The 26201-nt window shown below is 46.0% G+C and overlaps 1 protein-coding gene across 6 annotated transcripts in view; it reads right to left on the bottom strand.

The window, feature by feature from the left end:
* TEP1 (telomerase associated protein 1) overlaps positions 1–26201 on the bottom strand; it is a 1162857-nt gene that overhangs the window by 90823 nt on the left and 1045833 nt on the right. For all 6 annotated transcript variants that reach the window (XM_078652640.1, XM_078652638.1, XM_078652642.1 and 3 more), the window contains one exon: positions 9645–9788. In XM_078652640.1, the coding sequence (XP_078508766.1) occupies positions 9645–9788 (144 nt within the window). The remainder of the gene's footprint in view (positions 1–9644; positions 9789–26201) is intronic.

The raw sequence follows: 26201 nt of genomic DNA, 5'->3' as shown, positions 1-26201 counted from the left end.
TGGCCACCCCTGACATTGTACTATTCACTGTAATGGCGACAAAATCATTACTGTCAAGAGTTAGTGGAATCTAATTATATAATTATGCTCCAGCAAGGTTGCATCCATTTGACTCAAAAAATATTTGGTCGCTTGCATACCTCTCTCTCTCTCGGCATGCTGGTATGCAGGGCACTCGCGTTTAATGTGGCCAATGTGAATTCATTTGACCACATAATGTATTTTGTGTATTGTGTGTAGGCAAATAAATCCTGTACAAATGGTTGTACAAAAATACCCATATATTCAGACAATCTTTCTGTTGGTGAGGCAATTCCTGTAATAATAGGTTTCTTGGGTGAAATGTGCCAGGTCTGTGAATTTTTGAAAGAACATATATGCACGGGGAAAGGGAGTATCTGAATTCAAGATTATCGATCAGACAGGCGTCTCTCCAAACAGTCAGCTTGTCATGTAGTAAGTGTGTTATACTCCTAAGTGGATTAGACTACAGTTTCATGCAAGTGCTTTTATCTGATATTTGGCGGTCTAATTCTGTTATGTAGTCGTTTTTATCCATCACCACAATGTTACCACCTTTATCTGCTCCTTTTATTATATTAGAGCTAGAGGCTAGGCTTTTTAAGGCCTTGTTCTCCTAGATAGAACAATCATATCTTATGTTGGTCTGAAATTTCTTTTGCTTATCCTCTAGATCATATAGGTCCCTAGTTACTGGCTTGTAGAAAAGCCCTATACTGTTTTCATACTGGGGGTGAAACATGACGGTTGATGATCATGTACTTGTTTGGTAGCGTGTACACACAATAAAGATGACAACAATAAATCACATGATCTTGGACTTATGGACTGACATTTCTGGTTATTTGCCCTCAAACGGTGTTATTTAAACAACAAATAGTTGGCGTGCTCCAGTATGTTCTTTTAGGCTACAGTGGATTGCTATTCTTTGGAGCAATACCGTCCTTGCCCTTAAAGTTAGCAGGGGCATATACTGTGGTAGCACGAGTCTTTGAAGAAGTATTCTTTTTGTAGACTTTCTTCCCTGACTAGTTGAGTACTATGTGACATCTGTTATTGTCACAGCTACCTATCTCTATATAACATGGACCCCACAGGCCTTGAGGTCAAATACTTAAATAAAGGAGCCAAACTACTAGTAGCTATGTATACCCCCTGTGCATACTCCATTCACACAGAGAATAAGCTCAGGGCAAGGGCAAATCATGGTAGCAGAACTCAAGCGAGGTCAGTAGGCATCTCATTCTTTAAGAGCAGGAAAAAAAACCTATCCTGTTCCACAGATTAACCCCTTCCACGCGGGGCTAATTCCCCCGCGGTGCGGGGAGGGGGGGGCCGCGCACGGCGCAGCAGTGCTCGTGACGAGCCCAGCTCATCATGCTGCAGAGTGGAGCGGTGCTCATGACGAGCTGAGCTCGTCACGACTCCGCCCACTCCCATGAACGCCCCTACAGGAGGGGAATTAGCCCTGCGTGGGCATTCCGCGGCAGTTATGACGAGCTCAGCTCGTCATGAGCCCCGCTCCACTGTGCCTCATGACGAGCTGAGCGCCGAAGGGGTTGAAAAATGGTATCCCACCACTTCCGCTATATGTTTAAGTCCCAGGACACAGAGTAGTTCCATGCATCATTGGTGTGCCTTTCCAAACCAAAAAAAACATGCTCATGGCCTCAGGACACAAGCCTTATTGTTGCGCGCACTGGCAACAAAAAGTCTAGGCACCAACGAAAACTATAGTTGAGTTAACTCAGGGAAGGGGTGCGCATCACAGAAAAGGAGGCAAGACTTTTCTTTCTGGAAGAAGTAAGGCAATCCCCAGCAAAAGATACACAGATCAGGAAACTAGGAGAAGTCATAAATAAGTTAGGTAGTGCCAGGCAGACCATCCTTGCACATCCATTAAACAGATATGCAGAAAATGTGCCTGGAGAACCTATAAAGTATCACACTAGCATGTTAAATTTGTTTTATACCGTATGATTTAACTTTACCCAATTGCTAAAAATATTGCATTATTGCAGACCATCATTTTGCTTGGGCTTTAACGTACGAGTTACTTACCTCCGGTAAAGATGTATCTGGTAGAGACGATTCTAGCCGCAGATTCCTTCACGTCGAATTATCCCCAGGCGTGACACTGGATCCGGAAAAGTTTAGCCACAGAATCCCTGTGCGCCATGGGCGGGGCGACACCACGCGACTCCACCCAGGCGTCGTCCGCTTACATGACGTCAGCGAGGACACATAAGACCCGCCCTGGCGTGCCTACATCAGTTTTCTTCGGAAAACTTTTCCGCACCACGACGCGGAACCACCAGATACAAAGCTATGGAAGCATGGGAACAGTGTGCGAAAAGTAGAACATTTGGAAAGAAACGGTAACTAACACCACCACCCACAGTAGTGTCACACCGTAATACCCAAGGCAGGGAAAGATGAATATGAAGAAGAAGAAGAAACACGAGGAGGCCTGCGCAACCACCCAGCCAACACATAGACAGCCTCCCACCCCTGTGCCCCGGAGGCAAGGAACATGCTTAAGGACATGGTACACGGAGGAACCCTCCACCCCCATCCTGATCAAGGAAGGGAACCAGTCCCAACACAGACAGAGGCAACAAACCTCCAAGCCATCCCAACAGAAGGGGCAACCACCCCCAAGGGACAAGGGCGAGACATGGCCAAATGACCCTTATACAAAGGACAGCAACGGAAGGAAGGGAGGGGAGGGAGGACAGGGATAGAAGGCAATCCCCCCCAAACCTGGAGTAGCCAGAGCAGCAGGGCACCGGACACCGGGACTTCATCCTCAAAGAACCATGGAGGAATGAACCGCCACCCATCAAGAACAAAAATAATGGCACTCACAGGAAATACAGCTCCCCCTCCCCCCCCGGGAGGCGAGTACCGACGACCAACCTAAGGGTCCTCGCAGAATAGGGGAGGAAGGGCGGGCCGTGAAGGTATCTGCGGCTAGAATCGTCTCTACCAGATACATCGTTACCGAAGGTAAGTAACTCGTACATCTGATAGAGACTACTAGCCACAGATTCCTTCACGTGGAATAGATACCCCTAGCAATACCCCCTGGGAATACAGAACGGAGAGCCCACAGGGACCCAGATCTGCGGACCAGGTAGAACCTTGTCTCTGCCAGGGAAGGGGAAACCCCCCCAAGCAGACCCCCACCAACCCCAAAGGGATGTAGGAGGGAGAAAAAAGGCTGAAGAGGAATCAAGGGCAAGGTCAGAGAGGCTGAAGCACCCCACTGCCCACAAGGCAACACAGCTTCCACCCCATGCCCAGACAGTAAGGGAAGAAGAAGCCTAGAAAACCCAAGGAAGCAAGGAAAAGAAGGCAAACCCACTCCAGGTGGAGAACGACCCGCCAGTCAAAACAGCACTGACAAGTCAAACTGCTAGAAGCAAGAAGAACAGCCCAAGGCCCCAGGAAGGCCGAGTAGGCAGCGCCTGGCAAGGAACAACAAAGGAGCATCCCAGATCTTAGGGCAGGAGCAGGGAGAGGAGGAGATTCCCAGGCACACCACTATGAGTGGCCGCGAACACGACTTCAAGGAACAAAGTAACCCACACAAATGTCATGGAGAACAGGCACCCGAAGGGGACCAGAACCCTCCAGCAGGGCCGAAGCCATATGACAGCTACCACCTAGGGTGCGATAAGTCCTACAATATGGGAACCCTCTTTGGAAAAACTTCCGCAGCTGAGAGAAAAAAAAAAGAGCCACGGGGAACAAAACATCCTGAAGGGCTTGACAAACAGCCCAAGCAAGTAGAAGGCATAATCTCAGGCCCAAGTCTGCGTAACAATTCTAAACACACAATCAACAAAAGGGGCCGTCCAGCAGCCAACAACGCCAAAGTCCCAGCGAAGGACGCAATGGCCAGAAACACTCCACAGCCAGAACAAGTGACCTAAGAAGGGCCAGAATCAACCCGACTCAGGAGTCACTGAGGAGGGGAAGGAGGAGGAGGAGAGTAAGGCGGAGTCCTGCCAAGAGCCTCTGGATGGTGGACTCGAACGCGGCATGGACAACAGGCTGCTATCAATTGGAAGTTCGATGAGTCACTCCAGAATATTCTCAGGAAAAACTCCATCCCGAAGTCAAGCATGGCGACGGAGAGCAACCGAGGAAGCCACGGCCCGGCCCAGCACCTCTGAGATGTCTAGAGCGGAGCGGAGAATAAACACCGCAAGCTCCCGGCCATCTAACGCATGATGCCGAATGTCCACCTGACTCAGCCGAGTCCCATAAACAGGAGGAGGCCAAAGCCAGCACACACAAGGTGTTCAGGGCCCGCAGGGCAGCGCTGGTTGAGGCGAACATGTTGCGCCCCCAAGAGTCCAGCCAGCGAGCTTCACAGGATGGCGGATTCAACAGCGGCAGCAGGGAGGGAAAAGCAGTCTGTAAAAGAGGACTGGAGGCAGAGGGGTGGCGGGAAAGGCACGCCGGATCACGCGGCGCTGGCAGATGCCGATGCAGAAGATGTTGAGGCACCGGGTCCCCTGAGGCATGACGCCTCCAAGCCCCCATCAAGAAAGAAAGGAGGGACCCTTCAAAGGGAAGCAAGATCTGCCTCCCACCAGAGCCCTGGTGGAGGACCTCCAATAGATGGTCTGCCGGGAAGTGAGCCACCAGGTCACCCATACGCAGGATGCCCACAGCAGTGGACACTGTATGAGCGAAGGTCGCACCCACCTCCGTAGGGCCCCGCGGAGGGGAAAGCAACTCCTCCGTGGGCGACGGCTGCAAACTAAGGCGGCCGTCCCCAAGGCCAAGCGGAATGGGCAAGGGCCAGACCTGAAACCCAGGAGGAGCCAAAGAATGAGGGACCTGCCGCTCTTCCGACGAACACCTCTGCCTCAGGAAAGGCGGGGAGCCGCCCTTCGACGCAGGTGAAAAAGACACCACACGGCGACCAGTCTCCGGGAAGACGATACCAAAATACAGGCCGCCTTCGGAGAAGGAGCGTCCGAAGATGAATCCGCGGACGACCCCGGCACGGAGCCATAGAGTCCGCAGCCTGAGGCAGGCTGTCGGTCCCAACCGGCGTCGCCAGACAAGGTTCCTCCAAGTCACCCCGCATCGGAGACCGGAGCGGAGCTGGAGTCGAACCGGCCCCGGGGCGGCGCCAGACCAGCACTGACCCGACCTCCATCGAGGTAGCCACCTGGGTGGGGGAACAAGACGGGCTTGGGGAGTGGCACAAAGCCCTCCGCCAGCCGCGGCCCAGAATGAGGCGCAGATCGCTCAGCAACCCATGAGGGGGTGCCAGGGACGATTCAACCGCCCTCCGTCGAGGCAGCTGCCTGTGGGGAGGAACGAGAGGGGATCGGAGAGGGGCGAGGGGTCCGCACCCGGCCACGACCCGGCGTGGGACGAGGAGGGTGCACCGACCCCTGTGGCTCTGCATGGTCTAGCAGCTGCCGGCCCAGTAGCGGTGTCACCTCGGTCTTAGAAAGGATCACCTTGTCAAAGGACCTAGGGGGGCTCGAGGATGCGACCCAAGCCCGGGCAACCTTCCGTGACACAACAGGGACTCCCGCAGGAGTTTGAGGCGAGGCAGAGACGCCGTGGCCTGAAGGAGGTGCCCCAGAGGAGGCGCACCCAACAGCACCACATCCTCCAAGTCTGGATCGGAACCTGTCGGCGCCTGAGCTACAGGCGGCGCCACGGAGGGCCCTGCGAGAGGAGAGGGGTCCTCCGACGCCCCAGGAGGGGAAGGAGGGGGAGACGCCAGCGAGGCCTGCAAGGCTGCCGCATATGTCTCCATTTGGACTCTTGATGCCCCAACACCGGGAAACGGTGGATAGGACGACACGCGGGCTGCATCACCTGGGGAGAATCCCTGCCTCCGGAAGGCTGGACCCCAGCCCCCGGGGACAAACTGCGACACTTACCCACCTGGGAGCAACGCTCACGTGACATCGGAGAAGGGCGCGGACGACGACCTCGGCCGAACCTGAAGCCGTCCGCCGAAGGAGACCGGGGAGAGGACGTCGACCTGTATAGACGCGCCGATAGAAGTTTCATGCGGCGTTCCCGCCGCGACTTCGGCTTCAACTGCTGACAGGCCTTGCAGTCGGTGGTGCCGTGATCCTCCCCCAAACACCAAATACAAATGAGGTGTGGGTCCGTCGCTGACATAAGACACCCACAAAACGTACAAGTTTTGAAGCCCGAAGGCATTCGCACACTGTTCCACCAGAAGAAAGGAGAAAAAAGGGCCAGAAACAGACCCGTAGCAAGGACCGGGTCCGCTTTGCACGCGGAAAAGGAAAACACTGACATAGGCGCACCGGGGCGGGTCTTATGTGACCTCGCTGACGTCACGCAAGCGGACGACGCCTGGGCGGAGTCGTGTGGTGTTGACCTGCCCCCGGCGCGCAGGGATGCTGTGGCAAAAAGTTTCCGGATCCAACTCCACGCCTGGGGATAATTCTACGTGAAGGAATCTGCAGCTAGTAGTCTCTATCAGATGGTGCATTTACTGGTCTACTTTTTTTCTCCTTCAATATGCCCAGTCAGCTGATAGTAATTTCATCACAGCTGCACTGTGGCCATGCGCAATGCCAGGAAGATTCCTTTGTGCTTAACAGAATACACAATTATTTCAGAAGGCAATAAATATTACACATAGTGGAACTTTTAAAGCTGCCACATGGTCCACTCCACACACCTTCACCACACATTATTGTCTGGACATTCTTGCAAGGCACCAAGCTAGAGTTGTTCAAACTGTCCTCGGAACTCTGTTTCAGACCTCTGTATCATTCACTGGCTAGCCACTGCTTAGGGGAGTACTGCTTTACAGTTGATGCAGAGCATGTTTATCTACAGCCACACAAGGTACAACCAGATTGTTACTCACCATGTAAGTACGGTTCGTCGCATGTAGTGCTGTAGGTTCACGTGTGCCCACCCTCCTCCCCGGAAGCCATGTTTGCTACAGATATTTTTCACCTTTCACATTCATCTCTTCCTACATGCATTGCCATTGTTATATCCTCCTCACTACTACATACCTACTCTCACCCAATGGTAAAAATGAAATGTAACAATGGAGTAGGTGCTCATAAGCATGCACACCCAGAGGAGGAGTCACCAAGAGATGTGCCTTGAAAGACTTCTTTAAAGAAAAACAAGTTGCAAACGTCTGAGCCCAACACCAGCAGGAGCATGCAGAGCATGTGAATCTACAGCACTACATGCAATGAAGAGAAGCTTACAGGGTAAGTAACATAATCCTACAGGTACATATTCTATCTAACTGCCAATTCCTCACCTTTTGTTCACTCCAGGTGCCAGACTGGAATAGGAAATTTTGTAATAGCTCTGCTATGCTAGTTGGTGGCACTGCTGAGTCTCAACGCCAAAAACTGTACAGACACGACATCACTGGAGCCATAAAGCGCCACCCCAGCGCCTTAATTTCAGCTCTTAACCCATTATTTCTGAGCCATAAGAGGCTTAGAAGAAGTGAGATAAATCGGACAGTGCACATGCAGTGCAAAAAATATAACTTGAAACCTTACTATTCAGACGACCATGAACATCCTTCACAACTGGCCAATGGGCAGAATTGGTGAGGAAACTGCAGGTCAATAGAGTCTCTGATGAGCTTCCATTTCACCCCGGAAAGAAGAATGCAGCATTACTAAAACCTCTTCCTGTTGGGCCCCGAGCAGAGAAGACTCAGCAGTGCCTTTAGGTCCTGTGATCTTTATGTGACCAGGTGGAGGTACATCATAGTACGTGGATCTTCCATCTTGTCCACAGGTACAGAGATCCACAGCCTCTACTTTAGTTGGAAATGCATGTGGGGCAACACAAGAGAAGGAATGCTGTACAAGACATTTTGATGCAGCATTGCTCTGAAGACATCCAGGCCCGTTGGTTATGTAGAGAAAGAATGGTGTGATCAAGGAGAGTCATATCTCCCTGAAATGTTAGGGGGGAATGCTCTGAATATTGAATATGATCAATGTGAATCGTAGAAGAAGGATCAGCAATCTCTTACCATTGAAGGCCTAACAAGAACAAGGAGCAGGGCTTGGCACATATGGTGCAGATATACTTATCCTTCATCATGGGCGCACAGAATGTAGAAAAAGATAAAAAGAGAATAAACCATGAAAGTCATGGTTTTATGACAGCACACGTGGAAACACAAGCCACAGAATGAGAGTAGAACTTACAAAAACAGAATAAATGTAAATATGGCAGGATAAACTAGGCCAGTTGCCAAAGTGTTCCCAGCTACCCGAAAAAGTATCCAGGTGTACATAGCAATAGCAATACTTGGAGGCAGTCCCTCCTATTCTGGTAGCAACGCAAGAGAAATTAGCATTAATTAGGAAGTCAGATACAAAATTATATATTCCTAGAAGTGCTCTTTGTGGTCACAAGCCTCGAGTTCCTGAAAGACTTTGGAAGATTAGAAGGGCAAAAAGGGCGCAGATAACGAACAGCAAGAAGTAGTTTTAGAAATTATGTTTAAGACGCTATGCACTTGTCATCGAATTCTTAACAATGCTGGCCCGTCTTATCTGAACGACTTGATCACCAGATATGTGCCAAGGAGATCGCTGAGGTCTACGGGCACCGGGCTATTGGTGATCCCTAAGGTAAAGAAGGCCAGGATGGGAGGTCGTTCCTTCAGGTATCGGGCTGCTCAGAATTGGAATAAACTTCCACAACAATTCACGCTGGAAAGCTCTGAGATTAAGTTTAGAAAGATGCTGAAAACTTTTCTGTTCTCCGGCAGCATGTAGTGGTCTATAGCTGTGAGGTTCTGTTTCCCTCCCTCTCACTCAGCGCAGGGACACGCCGAGATGGCGTAACCAGGCGCTTTAAAAATGTCTTTATTATTATTATTTTAAATTAACATAAGTGGCTTGGCTGTGACCTCTCCCATCATAAACCAGTTCAAGATACCATCGGAGGTTGGTAACTAAAGGTTGATGCAGTTTTCCAAGAAAATAGGGTCTTGATCAGTGCATTGGAGTTGAGCGCTTCGCCCATGTATGCTGCCTCGTGGTGAACGCAACAACATACCCCTGCCAGCCATGTCACAGGACAGTGGAGGTGGCCCACTTGAGAACTGCCCAACTTTAAAATTTTTGTGGGATTTTAGCGGAACAGCCAGCACCTGGACATCTCCCGCATCAGACCTGGACAGAAGAGTTGCAGCATTTACTCGGTGATGCCTCAGGACCTTTATATTTGTGAACTCTGTACACCAATGTGTAAGGGCTTTGTCCTGACATCTCAGTAACCCAAAGCACAATGCTCCCAACAGTAAGAATGAAACACAGTGTTATATAACTGTACTGGAGACAAGCTTCATTAAAGCATGAGACCTTGCTTAGCGGGGTAAAGGAGAGTAAATGGGGGGCCTCAAGGGGTAAGTCAGAAATTGGGGGAGTAAATCTGCTGGTTGGCATTTTATAACTGTACTTCATAGACCCCACACACTCAAACATGGAGAGAAGCTCATACACAATGCCCTGATCATTATGACTGACTCTCTGATAAAGGGTCTGCCAAAGCTGCAGAAAAATACCAGTTCAGCACGTTGAGTCCCCTCCCGAGGACAGTACCTGAGGTTTCTCATGGATCTCCTGCCGATACTGAGAAGTTTACGATCATTGCAGTCTGTTCCTACGAGTAGAATGTCTTCCTGGTTGAAAAGGCCAACACTTGTCACAAGAAAGCCGACGTCGAAGCTGTAGCTTTTTTTCACACTGCAGACAATAAAAAACACCAGCAAATTATCCATTTAACTCTTAACATAACAATGTGGATTGTGTCTGTCTGATCCTTACAACACCTCCACCCTCTGCCTTTGCACGACAGCAATATTTACTGAGAGTTACACATGCTTTGGACCTCGCAAGAGCAAAACATTGCATATAAATGCCAATGCAATAAACACATAAAAAATGACATCCATGACATAATTCTACATAATCGTCCAGTAGTGTGATTAATTTCAGATGGGTGCCAAGAAACTAAACGTCAATTTGTTTATGCAACATATAATACTTATTTCATATGGTGTTTCTCAGTTTTAGAGCACAAGGTCACAGAGACACAAGCGGATACAGATTTACCCACAACAAATCACTTTGATCAGGACTGGAGCCAGGATGAGGACTCTGTTATTCCAAGTTCAGTCAGCAGTTTAGCACTAGCCCAAATCCCCTTACTTTCTACCTCACGACTCATCCACAGTGACATATACATTTCTGGCTCTTTTTTACTAAGGATATAAAGCTCAACAAGGTACAGAGCCCCTCAATCATCACACCTGACAAGTTACAACATTAGTTCATGTTTGTATGAATCCCACATCTTACAATGGGCATCTATTCATTCTTTGCATGCATGGGCCCCTTTGACTCTTTCCTTCAACTCTGAACCCTGGTCTGTTAGGATTGAAATTGGCCACACGTTTCCTTATGGACTTTATTTTAATGAATATAGCCATATATTTTATTTTAAAGAATATACCAAAGGAGGACTGACTGTGCCAGCTGCATTACTCTGATCATCGGATAGGTCACTCTTGGAATACGGTAAGTATTTCTTTGCAATAAACAAAGTCCAACTGTTTTCCTTGAAGACTTTTTAAGAAGTAAGCCATACATACTGTGAACAAAACAGCTGTCTGTCAAAAAGAATTGAAAACAAGCATTGGCATAGCCAATAGGTCTCGCCTTTGGGACCTTATAAGTGTTTACCATGCAGCACATTATCACCCACCGGGCAGATCTCTGTAATGGAACTAGTACTTATGTAAAGTGCTTTGATACCTTCATTCGCGCTACATAATGCAAAAAAAAAAGGAACAAAAGGAGAAGTGCTTGCAGATTTCTGAGGTAGGGGAGCGAAAAGATGCACTCTGTAGAGTTACGCTGTGCCTACCTGCTGTAGATGTTTGTTTTTTCTCCACAACAGTTAGGGTAAAATGCTGATTGCTAACGTTCTACTGTTTTGTTCAACCAGAAGCATGATCATCCGGTCAACAAATGGTTAAGCATCACAATGTAGCTATTTACTGAAACCCCACGAGGATCGTTCCCTTCCTCCTCAAGACATGAGTGGTCTTTAAGGAGTTTTAACTATTGTGCAGCTGATTGTTGGCTTCCAGGGTAGGTTTGTTGGCGAAGGACCGCTCATTAGACGGTGCTGATGATTCCGCTGAAAAGTAAGATGTCACCATAATTGATTTAGTTTCTGTTCCTTAGTGTTTTAGAGAAAATTAAAGCGCACTCTTGTGGAAGTGGGGTGGAGGGGACGCGCCTTCTAATGAAAGCGGCAAGGTCTGGAAATGAAACCTGACCCAAAACAGATGGCAGCCTGCGCGCCGCTGCTGCTGGCTCCTATTAAATAATGTTAGTACCAAATCAGAAGGCAAAAGCACAGTATAGAAAATTAGATGAACTGAAAGGAGGTGAAAGTGAGTTATCCCAGTGTGCAAGTGAAGGCGGGGCTGGAGTATGCTGCATGTTGGTGCTGAGTAAAAGATGTTTATTGCCAACCAAATGAATGTTAATTAGTCCGTCGACCTCTAGTAGGATGAAAGGCTGAGCAGACGCGCTGCGGTTCGAACCTGCGGTTGTGAGGTCAAACATAAGATTAATAGGGTGCTTGCCTTAAAGTTAAGATTGCATTATATAATGCCAGTACCAAATCAGAAAGCGAGCACAGTAGAGAAAATCAGGAGCTGTGTGTGTAAGCAGAGGCCTCGCTACCTCTGCCACCACTGTCAAAACACGATTATGCTGCCTTCCTCCTTCTACAAGTCAACAGCAATGGGCCTAGCATGACAGCGCATGCACAAGTTTCTCATTGCGAACAGAGCATTGGCAGGACTGTGCGTGTGCATGTGGCATGTGAAGGGAGGGTTGGTTAAAAAGAATGGCGCGAGAGAGAAACGGGGGCGAGTGAGCACGGTAGCGCGGCAAACACGCTAATTAAAAGCAGATGGTGACATGACCCCGAACAGATGGCGCGCCTGCTCGTAACCGCAAGTCGTAGGCCATGGGCGGATACATTTCCTGGGAAAGGTGGGACATGCACCCGCCTTTTCCCAATTGCGTGCAGTTTTTGTTAGAAAGGCGCACGCAAAGCCCAATACAAAAAAAACCCACACACACGAGCGTGTGAAAAGTCCAGAGTGATTCCAAGAAGTCGTTTTCCTAGAGCAGCGCATGCGTGCTGTGCTAGGCTCGACCTAAAAAAGCCACTTTCAGGCCAACGTGCCTCAGGAATGGTTAATCTGTTCATAAATCATATAACCTTTACCTAAAGCATATTTGCTAGGCAATGTACATAAAGCAGTAATACATAATACAATACACAGCTACAGAAAAACATTGAGGGTTATTAAAGACTCCCAGGCCCATCTAATCCGAAATATTCTTTCAGCTGCAAACCACAGCGCGGTCTTCTGTTTAATAAATGCCATCAACATTAACCTTGTTAGAATTATAAAATATCTTGTGAAACAACTTTTATGTGCTAGATGCACACACATTTAAACAATATCTTTATTTACACAGACTTTGTGATTTAAAATCATAATCTTCTATAAGAAAGCAAGTATTGGGATCAACACACTGCAGCTTTTCAGTATAAATACAAACCCAGTCCCATTGGCTTGTAAATGCGTTTTTAACAAGGCCACAGGAATCAACCAGACAACCCAAGCACAAGAAACCCCATGCTTATAGCTTCTACCCATAGACTTTTTAGCTATTTTAATGATCATCAGGAACATTGCTATATTAAATAAATTTAACAGCAACATCCATATGTGATGGTAGGCCTTCTAGTACCAAATAGTGCCACTTGATATGTATCCCAAAGTGGGGGGTTTGGGTGGGGAGCATCTTATGTGCCCACATAAATGTTCCCATTTATATGACCAGAGCACCACACAACACTCTAGGCATTTTTTCTTGAAATTCTATTCCAAGCCTTGTCTTTCACAGACTCAATTCGGCTAGATAAGATGGCAGACTAGCGACTTGAGATCAGATGACTGGCCGGCCACAATTTCTGATTCAGTACCTCGCAACCTTGACATACCCAATGGTAGACCTGGATAGCTTCTACCAAGAGGTTGTCTGCCTTTGACCAATTAGGATGTACTTATGCTGTCAGAGGCACATATACACCAGTTTCAATGTGGATTTTCCATTCTCATCTGTTTCTAAATCAGGTAATATATTCCTACCTATTGTGCGATAATTCCAGGGACCCGTAGAAGCAGCCCTAATGCTAGCTTACATCTAGATATGCCCTCCTTGATTATATGTTTTTTGATCAGCAGCACTCATCTCCCCACTGGTTCAGAAGTTTACCTACACTCTCCCTGCACAACTCAATTGAATAAACAGAGTGGGGAGCATACCCAGTTCGACCTTCCTGGAAACTCTGACACTATGGAATGAGAGAAGATTGTCCCAACAATGGTTAAGACCAGAGAGTAAATTGGTACAAAGAAACTGTGCCTCTGATGGAAAAAAACAGTGAGAACAATATTCAGGAATGCCATGAAGCACAAACAGAGAGTTAAGGAACCAGAGTCAGGAAATAGAAATTCGGGTTGAGAAGTCCTACAGTAGGACATCTAGTCTACCAGGGGTAATGTTTTAACAATAACATGGATGAACAGGACAAAAGTGTGCAAAAAAAAGAGTGTATCTTTGTTCCACAGGACTATGTATGAAATGGTGGTGTTATTACACACTCATAGTTAATGAGCAGAGGACAGCACCTGTCACTGGAGTAATGTACATGAAACAATGGAAAATACTTACAACACACCATGTTCAGTCAGATGGGTGGAAAACATTAAACCTTTACAAATAAGTCACATGAGAAACATCTTTATCAGAAGGGTAAAAGGTTGCTACAATATATGTAGGCTGCACAAGTATTTCCAATAGTAGGAATTTGGAACTACAGAATTTCTCATGGTCAGGTGAACCTCTGTCCCTGGTAGCGGGGAATTAAAATGGAACACAAAATTAATAACAAAAAGGATAAGATCTGGTTCAATGATGATTGTAGCAATAGCAAATCAAAAAGAAGGGGAAGAACACTCAAACAATGCCCAAGCAAATCTCAGCTAACTTCCTCGAAGGGGGTCTGAACCAACCTCTTGTCTTTCTTAAAACTGCCCATGCTTAGAGGTAATATTACACCATCTGTCTCTTCAACTGTAAGAAATTGGATTATTATTTGGGGTGAATGACTTCTCACCTCAAGAAATAATCACAACACCTGTCAGAGTGAACCCTCAAATTCACTTAATCAACCTTAACTCAACACACTCGTAGCTATGGCACACAGCAGGCAGCCTTAACTTAGGGTAATGTGTAAAGTATCTATGCAGTAACAAAACAGTAATAAAGTCAAAATACAAATCAACAAAAGTCTCAAACTTAATTTAGAAAAATTGATTTAAATTTACTAAACAAAATGACATCAAGAGGACAAAAATCCAGAGAGGTGAATTTTTCAAGTTTTAAGTAAGAATAGCGCCAAGAAGCATAAAGTGCCAATAATAGTCAATGGTCTCGGTAGTCACAATTTGACAATGACTGAGCTGGAGCGAGAGTAGGATACACCAACCAGGTTTCTACTGGTCAATGATTTGACCTTCGAACTTTGTTCTCCCAGCCCACCACAGAAGTACACTCCTAAAGTCCCCCAGGACCTCAGGGGAGGTGCTTAGCGACACAGAGCGTCAGGCAGAGGCCAAACAGCAGAGTCAAGTCCAGGTACAGGTGGCACTGGTCAGCTGGGCAGTTACAGCCAAAGGTCTCTTTTAGCTTGTCGTTGTGTCCATGTAGCATTGAGAGGAAGTCAGACTTGTGAGTCTTGGACTCCACTTCCTTGCCCTGGGTACAAGAGAGAGAAGGTCCAGTCCTCTGGGGCTTTTCTCAGGTCGCAGACAGAAGGTTCAGTCCACTTCTGATCTTCCTCAAGTCCAGGAGTATTCTCAAGTGTGTGCCTGGACATGCCACATTTATGCCTGGTAAATGCTGTTGGATGGGAATTCCTACTGAGCAGGCCCTAACCAATAAGATAAAAGTTACCCAATTTCGGCATTTTCAAGGTCTTCGGTCACACTAAACTTTGGCTTTGAGGACTGTGAGGGTGTGTCTGGGGATCATACAATGGTAATCCTACTGTCCTCCCACAATTTAAAACTAACATCCAGTTTGGGGCACATGGGGAACCGACAACAAACAGAGACAAAGGTCTGATGGAACCAAAGAAGAGTTTTCCAACAGACAGTAAACACCCAGGCATTGTTTTGGCATCCTGTTTCCCTTCATATTAAGTGAACCCTAGGAGTAAAATGTGAAAACCAAGCAGACCTGTTAAGCAGGATTTTACACTGTAATGTCTAAAGGTTGATCTAAGCCCCGCATATTCTGTGCAGTATAGAGGAGCCATCTATGCCCATTCAGGCCTGCCTATTATTTACTCCTGGTAAGTATTTCACACCAATTCAAATGCTAATTTCTGGCTCGCAGAAGTAGTAGAGGAAATGCAAATATTGCCTCCCAGAACTTCAAGCAGGGAAAAGATAGCTGTCTAAAAGTTATTTTCCCTAAATATGTATTAGAAATTCAACTTCTCAAATGAATTGGGTTTCTATAACTATTAAAAATAGATGTTTATTATGTTTGTCTCATTCCCAATGTATAGTATTAGCATTTTACTCTGCACTCTGGTTTTCTACATAGGATAGCTAGGCCTACCACTGAAAAACAATATTTTGGGTGCTAGCCGCAATAAGGACATGTTAACATTACATGTCTGTCCTACTTTTAAATACCAAGTACCCTGTCTTGTGGACTACAAGGCCTACTTAGAGGTGACTTATTGATATCTAAAAGGGAGGTTTTGACTTGTAAAAATGGGTTTATTTAGACAGGTTGAATTGCAGTGTTTAAACTTCCACAGTCATGTAACAAATGAAGCCATGTTTTACACTGTCAATGTAGTGGATGGCACAATAGGTGCTGCAGTCCACTAGTGACATTTAGGGCCTAATTTGTTTTTTTGGCAGACAGGGTTAATTCAGCATATTACCACAATCATTCATTACTAAAGCATTAGCTTTAACCTTCATCACGGCGATTCCAGATTTTACGTTTGACGCACAGGTATGTCAACATGCCAGAGCAGTCAACCAAACGTATATTTTTTTAATTGTTCAAAAGAAATTCCAGAGGCAGGATTTTCTTCTTTAAAATAAAAAAAACATACCCCCCCCCCTCGCCATGGGAGTTATTTCCCTTGGTGTGGGGGGCCTTTTTTTGTTTTTTTACTGCCTCTTATCACCAGGATTTTCCTGGCAGTAACAGGCAGTAAAAAACATTTACATGTTTGCTCATCTAAATTGGGCAGAGGGACATCTAGCCATTTCTTCGATGACTTGCAATGGAGTATGCTTACCTCAATATATAAATCCGTCCCTAACTTACAGGCCCTGAGTACATTTCATATCATAAACTAGGGACTTATATGCAAGTTAAATATACCAATTAGCAACATGCCAAATTGATCATGTTTAAAGGGGGCGCACAGGCACTTTACTAATAGTTAACAGGGGTAAAGTGCACAGAGATTTGAAGTTAGTAAAAATGTAGGGTTCAGCAAAAGAAGAAAAATCCAAGTTGACCATGCAGAAAAGGCGAATTTCCCACACCAACTATCATCTAATGCATTGCACATTGCCACCCTTCAACTCTCTAGATCTTTAGTCCCACCCTAGAATCTGATATTACAAAGAAAAAGTTACTTACCCTTGCTAATGGTCTTTCGGGTGAAAACTATCAAACTACGAATTCCTCACTTCTGAATACCCGAGGGACCAGACAGGAGATGGAAATTTTGTACATAACTTTCCTGTGCCGGTAGGCACAGTTGGTGCCATCTCAATGTCAGAAATGGAGTTGTGGTAATGTTACTGGAAGCATATTGCATCCAACCTCGGACCCGTACATCAGTTTTCTTTTTTTACTGCGTCTTTTGAAACAAGAAGATCCATCAGTAATGTATTAGTGCGTTGAAACAAACTACATTGAACTGTTATCATCAGTCCTGGGATTCTTCTTTCAGAATGGAGAGGTGGGTGGTATCAGTGACGAACCTGCAGACAGACCGAGCATCCACCAGAAAGATCATTACCAAAGGTAACTAACTTTTCTTTCGAATCTTAGTCTTCTCCCTGTAGATTCCTCCATTCCGAATCGATTCCCAAGCTATATCCCAGGTGGTGAGTCTGAAGAAGCAGTGAAATAAAGAAGTCTCAAAGAACTGTTGCGTAGGAAATAGGTTGAAACAATAAACAATAAAGCTTGGCCAAGGTGTGGAAGGAAGTTCATGGTGTCACGCTGCAGATCTCGGACACCTGCAGCCTATGTCAATGCTCCTCCTCCTTGGTTTGATGTGGTGAGGGCTAAAAAGTGGGCAGGGTGATACATTGTCTTAGATCATGGGTACTCACAAACATTTTCCCGGGGACCACAAAGTTTGGTTTTTGGTATGACCGAGGGCTGTACTAATGCCAGCAGGGGAGGGACGGTGTAAAGTGGGTGTGGGGGAAGCAAAGCAGGTATATCTAGTAGCTGAACTCAACTGGCAATGTCAAAACCAGAAAACATGGGATGAATCCTAGGTTCTCCACTTGACCAAATTGTGTGACCCTGGGCAATTGTTTAATTTCAATTTATCTCCCTTTTCTTCATTATACCATATATGAGGATCTTGAAATACATGACTTTAGGATGCGTGCTGTACAAAACCATCTCCTGTGCTTGGATGTAATTACTAAAGGCACTTGTCAGGGTGGGAGGCGGGGTTGGAGCATGAACGTTTCTAAATTAGTATTTGAAAACCATCACTTTAAAATATTACTTCTGAATGCACTGCTGTAATTTATTTTACTAAGGTGAAATTGTTCTACAGTCAATGAAATACACTTTTTGAATTTTGAAAAGACTATCCTGTTTTTACTTGTTTGCGGTCTTTAAAAATGAAGGTGTTCCTAAAAATAAGGGTCTATTTACTACCTTTTGTTTAACTGCAATTAACCCTGAATTAAGTGCTTGCTGTATATTACTTTTTTTGTATGTTAGTGCTGAGTCGTGTAAACAGCAGTCCCGCACTGCTGTTGCTCGGGTGGCCGCATGTAAAGGTCAGGAGGGGCACATGCGGCCCCCGGGCCGTACTTTGAGTATCATGGTCTTAGATGAATGGGAGTCACCACCTTAGGGAGGAAGGCAGCTTTAGTTAAAAGGACAAGCTTGCCATGAAAGAAACATGTTAACGGGGCCGGACGCTCAAGACTTTCAACGTACTAAGATGTAACACGGATGTCATAGCAATCAAAACATAATCTTGAAGGTTAATATTTATTTATTTATTTATTTAAATTCTTATACCGCGCAGGAATCAATCCCGTAAGGGTATCTCCGCGCTTTGCTCGTCAGGGCCAGAATGTCGCAGTTAGCAGATATGGTGAGGGTTATTTACGGTTGAAATGCCTCACGAAAGAGTAGGGTTTTTAGAGACTTTCTGAAAGACATGTGATTGATAGTCAGTCTCAGCTCAATGGGGAGTTTGTTCCATAGAGCGGGGCCAATAGAGGAGAATGCACGGTCTCCCTGTCTGGCTTTTTTTGTGACTGGTGGTTTCAAGAGGGCTTGATTGCAGGAGCGAAGTGACCGGCAAGGTTGATACAGCTCAAGTGATTGTGCGAGATATTTAGGGCTATCTCCATATAGGCTTTTGTGTACCGTGCAACAAATTTTAAAACTGATTCGCTGCCGTATAGGAAGCCAATGCAGTTCCTCCAGTAGGGGCTTGGATGGCGTCCTAGGTGGTGCATTCATGACCAGTCTAGCCGCCGTATTCTGGACTACCTGCAAACGTCCCACTGCATCCGCGTTAGCAAGTGTCAGCAGGGCGTTGCAGTAGTCCAGGCGGCTAGTGACCAGAGCTTGTACGAGAGTCTTCCTGTGGGAATCGGGGAGGTATGGGAAGACTCGTCTTAGGAGGCCGATGGTGTGAAAGCACAATCCTGCAATATGGTTCGCGTGATCCTTGAGGGTTAGTTTTTGGTCAATTTTCACCCCTAAGTTTTTGACATGTGGCTTTGATGTTGGGGCTGGACCCAGGTCCAGCGGCCACCAATCGGGAGACCACAAGAGATTAGCTTTGCCGAAGAGCATAATCTCCGTTTTTGTCACATTGCATTGGAGGCAGTTTGCTGCCATCCAATGTGACACTGCCCTCATACCTTCAGCAAAGTTTTCCTTCACTTTAGGGCCAAGGGAGTTGAAAGGGTAGAGGAGCTGAGTGTCATCAGCATAGGAGACTGGTGTGAACCCGTATTTTCGTACAATCTCAGCAAGGGGGGCCACATAAACATTGAATAATGTGGGGCTGAGACAAGAGCCCTGAGGCACCCCTTTTGTAAGCACCCTCGAGCTGGACCTGTAGGGGCCAATGCTGATTGATTGCGATCTTCCGGAGAGGAAACTCTCCAACCAGGATAATGCTAAGCCTCCTATCCCCACACCCTGCAAGCGGCTGAGAAGGATGTTATGGGACACGGTATCAAAGGCCGCAGACAGGTCCAGCAGCACTAAAATCATGGAGCCCCCTCTGTCCTGTGACATTTTGATCTTGTCAGTCACTGAGAGGAGGGCAGATTCAGTGCTGTGGTTGGGCCTGAACCCAGATTGTGATTGGTCCAGGCCCCCTGTCGCCTCGATAAAGCTGGAAATGATGGTGTTAGTGTGTTTCTCAGCCAGCTTGCTAACAAAAGGGAGGAGGGAGATAGGGCGCAGGTTGGAGAGCTCAGACCAGGGTAGAGTGGTGTTTTTACGGATAGGGTTCACAACCGCCTCCTTCCAAGTTTGTGGGAGTTTTCCTTCGGCAAAGGAAAGGTTTATTAGTTTGTGGATAGATGGTCCTAAGGATTCTGTCAAAGAAGGGATCAATTTAGCAGGGAGCAAATCGTTAGGGGAACCGGTCTTCATGTTGGTAATGAGCATATTCAGTTGCTGTAGAGTTATTTCAGGGATCACAAGTAGAGTATTCCCAGAGGTAGTAACCGGGGGTGTTTCAGTGACTACATTCTTAGGGGGGCCTGCAACTTGCATGATTTTCTCATATATCCCCTCAATTTTGTTTTCGAAAAACTGGGAGATACTATTACATAGATCCTGGGAGAAAATGTCTGGGGTCTCACACATTGCTGGATTGGTGAAGGTTTTTATGACTCTGAATAACTCTCGAGTGGAATTGCCTGCCTCGGTGATTTGGGAGGTAAGGCTGATTTTCCTCGCCTTTTTGATATTTTTATAATATAAATTCATTGCTGCCAGGTATTGTTCCTTATCTTCCTCCTTACGTGTTCGTCTCCAACACTTCTCTAGTTTCCTACATTTCTGTTTTTCTATTTTAAGGGCCTCGGTATACCATATTTCCCTTTTGGCCATGATTGGTTGTTTGATGGTTTTCAGAGGAGCTAGAGTATTGATAGCTGATATCAAAGAGGAGTTAAATTTGGAAAGAGATGTTTCTATGTCATCCGAGCTCAAAAGCGCAGGTTCTTCCCAGTTTTGCATGAATCTGGCAGGGGTGATTTTGTGCCATGGTCTACGTTGGATGGACTGGGTGGTAGAGTAAGTAATGCGTTCAAGTGGATGCAGAAAAAAGTAAAGTCCACATTTGTAAAGCGCACAATCACCCGTAAGGGTCTCTAGGCGCTGGGGGGCCGTCGGGAAGATTAAGCGAGCTATTGCCCAGAGTCACATGGTGCTGGGCTAACCTGCCGCCGGAGCCGGGGATCGAACCGTGGTCCCCAGATTCCAGCGTCAGTCGCCCTGGCCGCGGCGCCACACCTCTTCAGAAAAGAAAAATCTAGTAATTTATGATCAGACCAATGGATATACTTAGGAGGATGACAGTAAATTTTTGGGAGGGAAGTGAAAATTAAATCCAAGGTGTGTCCCCCACTGTGGGTGGATCCATTATTACGGAGGTGAAGGCCTAGTAAAGCGAGATCAGTTACAAGTGCTATTGTGTCGGAACGATCTGTGATATCAATGTGGAAATTAAAATCACCGAGTAAGATGAAATTTTCATTAGCTTTAATGTAAGGGGCTAAAAGCTCAGTTAGGGCAATGGAAAACCCAGCATTGGGTCCAGGTGGACGGTATACTAGTGCACCTTTCCAGTATACTGTGGGGCTAATTTTAAGGTGGAAGATAATTACTTCCATGGTAGGTAGAAGTATCTGTTCTAAAATTTTGATGTTCAGAGTATCTTTATAAATGATAGCGATGCCACCTCCAACCTTTCCAATGCGATCCTGGCGAAGGATTTTGTATCCCAAAGGTAGCCCTAAGGTGATGGTAGGGATAGTGTGGGGTTTGAGCCACGTTTCTGTGATAAAGCAAATCTCAGGATTAATGCTATGTAGGATGTCCCAGAGTTGTACATGGTGTTTGGGGAGAGACCTTACATTCAACAGGAAACTTTTCCACCCTTTAATGATCGGAGGATTATCGCAGGGTGACCCAGTTATAATGTGGGTATGGGTAGCTTGGAAACCACAGGAAATACAAGAGAAAGGTCCCTCAGGGCAGATGGATAATCTGTTAGTACATATATGAATTTCCTGAGATTGTAAGGAAAGAAGATCTTGTACTGTGTACCTTATAGGAGGAAAAGGTGGTAGCATGGCCATTATACCCGGGAAGAGGCAGAGTGGAGGGCCCCTGGCCCCGTCCTGTCGCGGACGGGCGCAGACGGGCTACTCTTTGGCTACTCTTCGGCTTCACTGCGCGCGACCGCTGCGCGCTCATAGAGGGGCGAGGGCTAAGTAGCCCCTCGAGACCCAGCTGCTAGAGCGCTAACCGCAAAGCAGTTGGAACCAGGAAGTGGTGTCCTCCCTCTTGCAGTCAGAGGGGAGGACGAATCAGAGTTCTGCAATGCGTCTCCAATGGCAACGTTACACCCAATGGTGAAGTGTGGCAGAGTGAGTGTAGGCAATGCGATCTTTCTTTATCAAAATTTAAAACTTTACATTTCCGTCTTATCTCACGGATTTTAAAAACAGCAATAGATCAACACAACCTGCTTGGCTCAGGGAGCGCGAGCTCTGAACTGGGTCCTGTGGCGAGCAGCGGGTCAAAGGTACTGCCACTACCCCTTACCGCCTCGCGCTGAAGTCAGGCTCAGCCTAAGTAGCCCCTCGAGACCCAGCTGCTAGAGCGCTAACCGCAAAGCAGCTGGAACCAGGAAGTGGTGTCCTCCCTCTTGCAGTCAGAGGGGAGGACGAATCAAAGTTCTGCAATGCGTCTCCAATGGCAACGTTACACCCAATGGTGAAGTGTGGCAGAGTGAGTGTAGGCAATGCGATCTTTCTTTATCAAAATTTAAAACTTTACATTTCCGTCTTATCTCACGGATTTTAAAAATAACCTGTAATTGACAAACGTGGAGGGACTCCAAGAGATCACCCATCAAAAAAGTCAAAACTATATTCAAGTTCTATTGAAGCAAGACAAACAGAGTTGGAAGAAACATGACAGACCTTTTAAAAACCATACAACCACTGGTGACTTAAATAAAGACGGCTGGACCAGGGGACACAGGCAAGGTGACAGGGCTGCAATGTAACCCATGAACGTGCCCACCGTATATCCCAGCTGGGCTAAGGAGAGGGAAAAATGAAGGATGTTAAACAAGGTAGCCTACAAGGGGTCCAGTCAATGTTCGGAATACCACTCAACAATTTGTTCAATTTTCCATCATAGACCAACTTGTAGAGAGACAATAGACAGAAAGGATTGTTTTGAGCGCCTCTGGAGGCAGCTGAAAGGAACTCCACTTAATCTCCACGTATTAAGGTGTAGAGCCTGGTCGTAGGGGTGTAGAAATTGTCTGCCTGATTGGAAGAGGTGTCCTCTGGCAGGAAGAGGAAGCAGAGCATATAGGGAGATGTGCAGAAGGTCTTCGTACCATACTCTTCTCATCCAGTCCTGAGTGATGAGAAAGACTTGGGCACAGCCCTGGCGTCACTCCTCACAACAGTTACTGGAGAGCACGGAATATCAGGTAATGGGTGTTTTCGTGAATGGCAAAGAGGTACACATGAGGAGAGAATCCTAGGTAAAAGATGAGTCCAATAACCTCTGAGTGTAGACACCAGTCATGATCAGCAAAATGATGCAGACTGAGACTGTCAGTGTTCATGCTTAAAGAGCCGGCTAGATTGCTGACAACCAACCACAGGCCCTATTTGTGCTTTCAAGTGCCTCTCCACCCCGCTGCTGGAATTCTCTCACATCCAAGCATGCGGGTACATTTTAAATCGCTTTTGTGTCCTCTTTTATTTTTTGTCACATAGAGTGTGACTAAAGGTCGGGCCCCCACATGGAACTCATGGGGCACTTTCCGGTTTGCTTTTTTTCGCTTTTTGTTTTTAAGTTACCCGATGCACAACGTTATGCGCATCTTGATTACCACTCGGTACCGCATAAATTACCAGGTGTCTATTATAACTAATTACACCACATCCCGTCCTCCCTGTGCCTTTGACCGCATAAGAGCACGGACACCTCGCTACTGAAACAACTGTATCAGTATGTTAAATGTTTTACTGTATGTTTGTTTGTCTTTTTCCTTCCACACAGGAAAGTGGCACTTGAGGAAATTCTCCTCTACCACATATCACAACTTAGCGCGTGTGTTACATATATGGTCTTTTAATAACACATTTTTAGACCCCTCACTTTGCACTACACATAGGTCCTGAAGAAAGCCATACCACTAAGAGAGCATGGCTGAAACATGTTGACCGACTAGGATATTGGCGTTACCTTAAGATCTCCTTAAATATCAGACTCTTGTTTTTATTAACTGCCAAGGGCCCACTCATTAAAATAGTCAATTTTTATCCCAGGGACCCTTAAGACAGTCTTTTTAACATTCACTCACTTCCTTTCACTGCACTGTCACGGCACAATACCAGCTCTGCTGTATCCAGGCGTCGTAGCACACCAGAGGTGAACTCGGTGCCTTGGGTGGGGCCCGATGATGAAGCATGTCACCAACTAGGTTGGTGAGTAAGGGCCTTACTATGAACATAATGTGTTTCTTTTCCAAAATAAACATACGCTAGGAGCACCCACTCCAGAGCTAGTTCTAAATATGGCATTTGCAGAATTGGGATTTCAAATCCGACTTTGCCATTAAAGATGGCTTTAAATTACAATTCTTTAGACACCAAACTCAATATTTCTACCTACTCCTAATTGAAAGTGATCACTTATTAAATGTTATAAGTTAACCCAATGTTATCCTTTGGGAGAGGTAGGCCTTGTAGTAGAGTTTTCACTACCAGGGCATGTAAAAGGTACAAGTACATGTCCAACTTTTTAAATACACTTCATTCTGCCCGGTGCTTTATTTAGGGCTTACCCCAGCGCTGACATATGTATTATAAAGAAAGTTTTGGGCCCGGTATAAGGTTCATTTTGCCAGGCCGAAAAGGCAGTTTAAACTGCACGTACAGGCTGGAAAGGCAGACCTCAGACATGTTTAAAAGGCTACTTAAATGGGTGGTACAATACGTGTTGCAGAGCCTTGAGTAGCATTTAATTTACAGGCCCTGGGTACAATTAGTACCGCTGTACTAGGGTCTTACAAGTAAGTTAAATGTGCCAATTGGACGTAAGCCAATTTAACCTTGTTTAAAATAGAGAACACAATCACTTTAGCACTGATTAGCAGTGGTAAAGTGCACAGAGTCTTAAGAGCTTTACACCAAAAGGTTCGGAAACGGGAGGATGAAGGCATGATGTTTGGGGATGGGTTAGCAGAAAGGGCCAGGTCTAACAGGCACCAACCCCTCTGTACTCTTCTGCAGCACACAGCCACTTCCGGTCATTGGACTGAAGGGACCTGCATAATGGGGCATGGGGTGTTTGCTGCTGGAAGGGTAGAGTAGGCTAATTTTCAGGACACATTGGTCAGATGTTATGGCCCTCAAGGCCCGAGGAAAAGAGGCTACTCGCCCTCTCAATGGCTGCACATGCTCCTTTCCTCCTTATATAAGAGCTCTGATAATAAGCTCTCTGACTATGCCAGAACTCATACCATAGTAGGGTTTGAATACTAGCAATTTACTCCATTTGCCACCTCTCCGCAGACTGGGGCTGGAGGAAGCAGTAAGCAATAGTGGCTGGAATGCCCATTTGAGTCTGTGCATACCGACTAGTATATTTCATTAGTTTATCAGCTCGTTTCTAATATTTTGGCACCCAGGCACAGGCTGGAAATTTACTCCTGACAAGGACAGAAGTAAATCTTCCAGGGTTGGGAAATAAAGTGTTTGGTGGGAAAGTGAACTTGATACTGCTCAACAGATGTCCGCATAAGGAAATCTACACATGCATATTTGCTCATGCTAAAATGCCGTTCACAAATGTTTTCTAGGAATACGATTTCCTAACCTACTTCTGTAAATTCTAGTGAATTCATTAAAGCCATAAATCTGCACTAATGCAAGGACAAACTATGGCTGCACTTTTGTGACTTTCTTTAAGAATTGAGCCCCTATTTAGTTAGGTCTTGTGTTAACCAAGACCTGTTGTTTTTATTACAATTCTGATTCTCTCCCTCTCTCTTTACCTACTGGCTGGTTTCACTGAATGACAGCATTCTGCTCTTTCACAAATAGCATATAGGCACGCAAAGTAGTTTTGTCTAGCGCCAGTAACTACTGTGGCAATGTGTGGCTTTTTCGACTAAAATTATTTTTACTTTTGTCAATGTTTGTTATAATGATGAGGACCCAGCAGCTCCCACAACAATAAATTTGTACAAAAACCATGTCAAAACAAGGCACGCATTGACAAAACTAAAAGGCTGACCATCAATGTCCTAGCCATTGGCTTTGCCAGTGCTTGTTTATTGTCATGTTTCCTATAATGTTATTGAAACTGGTTACATTGAGTATCGATTATAAATATTTTTGGTGAAATACTAGCGTGCATCAACACATTTTACTAATTGATGCTTCAAAGAAATAGTACCTAAATTTC

This window comes from Lissotriton helveticus, chromosome 7, assembly GCF_964261635.1.
Source record: "Lissotriton helveticus chromosome 7, aLisHel1.1, whole genome shotgun sequence".
NCBI lineage: Eukaryota > Metazoa > Chordata > Amphibia > Caudata > Salamandridae > Lissotriton > Lissotriton helveticus.
The sequence above is the reverse complement of the archived record's forward strand: the minus strand, read 5'-3'. Positions and strand labels throughout refer to the sequence as shown.